The sequence below is a fragment of the Hippocampus comes genome, unplaced genomic scaffold (assembly GCF_001891065.2).
Source record: "Hippocampus comes isolate QL1 unplaced genomic scaffold, H_comes_QL1_v1.1 scaffold174, whole genome shotgun sequence".
Taxonomy (NCBI): domain Eukaryota; kingdom Metazoa; phylum Chordata; class Actinopteri; order Syngnathiformes; family Syngnathidae; genus Hippocampus; species Hippocampus comes.
In genome coordinates this window covers 279,363-283,709 of record NW_017805983.1, presented here as the reverse complement: position 1 = coordinate 283,709, position 4,347 = coordinate 279,363, and the positions used below count along the sequence as shown (strand labels likewise).

The window sequence follows — 4,347 nt, the reverse complement described above, 5'->3', positions numbered from 1 at the left end:
TTTGTGTGTTGGTGGGTGTTTGGGTGTGTGTGAAGGGGGGGGGGTGTGGGGGTGGGATATGCAGGCGGCTTTTTTTTCACCGTGCACTTTAATTGTCAACCATATGCAGAAACAGTCATTTGAATTTGCTGCATTTTTGCTGTTTTATGGAACCACACGTTTTCTCTACAATGTTACCCAAGTTGTCGAATCTTCCGTGTGGGTGATGGCGGTGTAGGTGAGAACATAAGTGATGCAAATGAATATATTTTGCATAGTGGCGATGTACAAGTAGCCTGCAGACATATCACAATTTACTCACATGCACATACATAAAAAACAAAAAAAAGGCCGTAATTTCAAGTTTAAAGACAAAGCCTTGGTGGATTAAAACAAAAAACAAAAAAAAAAAAAACAGTTTGATAGCTTGTTTTTGAGGAAGCCTGATGTATTTATGATTTTATTTATTCATCTTTTTTTAATCAGCTTGGTCACTTTTTTGGAAAAAAAAATTAAAAAGGTGGTTTGGGATTGAAAGTCTTGCACTAAAGTAGCGAAAGAAGCCCACACATGTGATCTGAATTGCCAACCAGCAGTGATTGGCTGCAGCCAGAAATATACAAGATGCAATTTTATATTTTGTAGCTTAGGTTTCTTTTTTTTTTTTTTTTCAAATGTATATCTGCATTGGATTGCTTAAAAAAGGCCAAGTCTGAGTTGTCATCGTGAATTTTAATTTAACAGACAAACGTCAGGGTTTTAATTTTATTAATGGAGGCCAACGTGGGTCGAAGACACTACTAAATTACTAATGGTTGACTATTTTAAGATCAACATTTTAGCTGCTATCTGTTATTATTTTTGCTGTATTTAATTGAGTTATCATGTAATCCATAGCACTAAAATGCCACAGTGTGGTATGTTGTCACTGGCAGCCTGGCTGATGGTCTAAATTAGTTGGACCTTTTTTTTTTTTTTTTTTGCTCAGTTTTTCTCCAAGTGATCATGATCAACATCTGGATTTGTGTTGGAATTAAATAAAGCATCTGAGTAGGTGAAAAGCAAGAAACCATTGTCTTTGCATTTTGTAATACTAGAATAAATTATTAAATAATACATCCTGCGTGACAGAAATATAATTTGTTATCATGCTTTTATAACAAGGTCATGTTACTACAAACAGGGAGAACACGTGAGACTGTATATGCATCCCATCATTAAAATAAGGAAAATATATATCTACATATAGAGAGATTTTTTAACCATGAAGGGAAATCGAGTTTAGCTTTGCTACACACGTCATTTAAATGGAAACAAAGTGAGTGAAGATGGTGGTTTTTATGGCTAGTTTTATTTTGATTTTAATTCTACAAATTGCATCTCAAAATGTTATGACGAGTCTTTCAGTGAGACAAATATGTAAAATGTAAGTATTGTAAGACATTTTTCTCATGACAACAAAGACATCTTGAAAGGTGCTAACAAAGAATGGACAACGTCATAGTAAATAGGACAGTTGCGTGTTGACGTCATGTGCGTAAGGGGACGTGGCACGTTGACGTTCATATGACCAACTGCTCCTTGCACTTCACAGCCTCTTTCATTCACTGACAGTGCGCAGTTAGGCAGTCAGGGCATTGATTGGGATCGGGATCGGGATCATGGCCTCGAGTAATGGTGCGGTCGGTAAATGGGAGGTAGTGAAGAAAGGCAAGAAAAGCAGTACGGGAGGTGGTAAAAGCTCCGCGGAAAAGAAAGGCAACTCCGGGAACAGGAAAGCTCTGGGGGAGTCCAACCTGCCATCCAGACGTAAGTCACCACGGCCCGCTGTGGCCGTTGGAGTTCACAGTCTTAGCAGGGTCGTCTCGAATTGAAGTTCGGAGCGACGGATGTAGCTGTGCAGTGCATTCGATTCCAACAACCAAAAGCTGTCTATTAAAGATTAAATCATATACTGTTAAAGATCTGCGCCCGGAAATTAGCTGGCTAGCTAGCTAACTAGCCAGCTCAGCGTCAGGCTGTACTTCCTATCTATTAAGGATTCCATGTTGTTTTTCCATACGTGAACAATTTACTTTCTAAATGATACTCGAGTTAATGGCTTTGCCATAATTTCGAAATGTATTATGTGTTGCTCCGCGTCTCGATTCTGCAGCTAGCACCGACGTGATGTGTCAAGAGAGGCAACGTCATCATTCCGAGTTTGCATCTGTTAAGCATGATTAGAAAAAAATGGAAACAGATATGACCTCAATATGATAACCATGTTGTCATTTAATCAGTGCGACCAAAGTATTGCAGAGCGGATCGCAAATGTAATTTAGTGACTGCAAGCACTTGCATCCATTATCGAGCTGCACTTTCTACACGCTTACCCTCATGGGGGTCTCATGTTAACTGAAGCCTATCGCAGTTGATTGGGTGAAAGGCAGGATACACCCAGGACTGGGCAGTAACCAATTGAAGGAAACACATAGACAAACATTCACAGTTTACGGTAAGGGACATTTTCAGAATCGTCCGATTAGTTGTTCATCTATATATTTTTTTTCCTGCAGAAAATCAGCATCATCCTCCCAAAAAAGTTAGTCTGCATGATGCAGTCAATCTCTCCTCCCAGTTGCACAATATTAAGACTGTGTGTATAATTTGTACTGCCTGTATTTTGTCCTGAATAATCCCACTTCATTATGAGGATAAAATCAGCCCTGTGAGGGGCGGGAGCAAGAAAAGGGGCAGGGATTGCAACACGCTCATGACTCTTAACACACACAGACACACACACACACAGTCAGACCAAGTGCTATTGAGAGTATTGAGTGTGGCCTATCCGCAGAGACCCGATCACTACTGCCTTGTGCCCCCCAGAACCCTCGGTGATGTCGGACACTTTGTTTGAAGCCTTCGAGAAGATTTCAAAGCAACAGAACAAGGAGCAGGTTCCGCCCAGTCAGCCTCAAAATAAGAAGTCCTCTTCGACAAAATCATCCAAAAAGTTGTCCCCCAAAAGTGCTCCCACCACTGCCACTCACAGGACTCTGCAAGAGGCCTTTAAAGCGGTGAGTACCCGAAATCTTAGGATACATTTGAGGTTTTTTTAGGAGCTTTGGACTGTCTCAGAATGCCACATTTTGTGTCTTTTAAAGTTGTTAAAATACAGGAGGATCTATCTGTGTATCTTCTCCATGTCTAAGATAAGGCTTGGATAACATGTATCTTTGTGGAACCGTTTTGCTATCATGCACCAGACAAAAAAAAGCTAGCACGCGAGATGCTGTGAGGCACACGATCACATGCTGCATCCCAGTGGAGCTTTTGCTCAATTGGCTCTTTGTTTGATGTGCGGCATTCATGTCTCCCGATGTCTGCCGTTAGCTGGACCTCGCCGACCTGAAAGAACAGATGGCGAAGAGTCAGTCGCTGTTCCCCAAAAACCCGTCGGTGTGGTCGAAAGACCTGGCAGGATACCTCAACTTCAAGCTGACGGCGCCGGTGGCAGAGCCGACACTCAGCAGTTATGCTCACGGTGTGTGTGTGTTTGTGTGCACGTGCGTGTCCGCTTATGAATTTTGTCACGAGTGACAGTATTTTCATGGCGTCTTTTCGCGGCTCCTCAGACTACCCATACTGTCTTACGAACAAGGAGCTGAGGACTGTCATCAAAGGCATTCTTGCCAACTGCACCGACTCCCTGCCGGACTTCTTGGACCACTGTGTTTACAGCATGCTCCGAGAACTGGAGAGGCACTCGGGTAGGGGGGCGGGGCTTACAAAATAGTCAGTTATCTGTCTTGATCAGTCAACTTTGAACGTGCCTTGGGACGATATTTCTGCCACTTTGTTTTTTCCAGGTGAGCCACTGCACGGATACAGAGTTTGCATTCAAGCGGTCCTACAAGACAAACCCAAACTGGCAACTCAGAATTTGCCCGAGGTGAGTCGAGCACCATTTTATTATTATGGTTTTGTTTTTTGTTTTTTTAACAAAATAATAATAAATAAAAAAAATAAAATAACAGGTCACTCTTTCCTCCTCAGTATTTGGAGTTGCTGCGCTCAGTGCAGAATCATCCCGTCAGGTGTTTAACCATCATGTGGGCTCTGGGCCAAGCAGGTTTTTATGACCTGAGCCAGGGACTAAAAGGTAATGCTCCACTTCTAAGTTCATTTGTAGACACGATGAGATGGTCCAAGCACCGCATCAGTGCGGTGGACAGACTCACCTCTCTCCTACTTTGGCAATAATTTGCTGAAGTAACACTTGTGGCGCGGGGGGGTTAGTGAAGCAAGCGCGCAGTGGCTCCATGCCTGGCTGCTTTTTGGCCCCATAATTCTGGGCGGACCCCAACACAATCCTCATTGGACTCC

General features: G+C 42.6%; 2 protein-coding genes across 4 annotated transcripts in view; both read left to right on the top strand.

Moving 5' to 3' along the window:
• The window catches only part of LOC109528399 (microtubule-associated protein RP/EB family member 3-like), a 6,655-nt gene extending 5,611 nt beyond the window's left edge, over positions 1-1,044 (top strand). For all 3 annotated transcript variants that reach the window (XM_019890924.1, XM_019890923.1, XM_019890925.1), the window contains one exon: positions 36-1,044. The gene's annotated coding sequence lies outside the window, so the exon portion shown is untranslated. The remainder of the gene's footprint in view (positions 1-35) is intronic.
• Positions 1,045-1,528: 484 nt separating this feature from the next.
• Positions 1,529-4,347, top strand: part of tmem214 (transmembrane protein 214) — a 10,596-nt gene continuing 7,777 nt past the window's right edge. The window contains exons 1-6 of the mRNA XM_019890991.1: positions 1,529-1,788; positions 2,848-3,038; positions 3,355-3,505; positions 3,597-3,731; positions 3,831-3,913; positions 4,018-4,123. Of these exons, the coding sequence (XP_019746550.1) occupies positions 1,641-1,788; positions 2,848-3,038; positions 3,355-3,505; positions 3,597-3,731; positions 3,831-3,913; positions 4,018-4,123 (814 nt within the window). The 5' untranslated portion in view covers positions 1,529-1,640. The remainder of the gene's footprint in view (positions 1,789-2,847; positions 3,039-3,354; positions 3,506-3,596; positions 3,732-3,830; positions 3,914-4,017; positions 4,124-4,347) is intronic.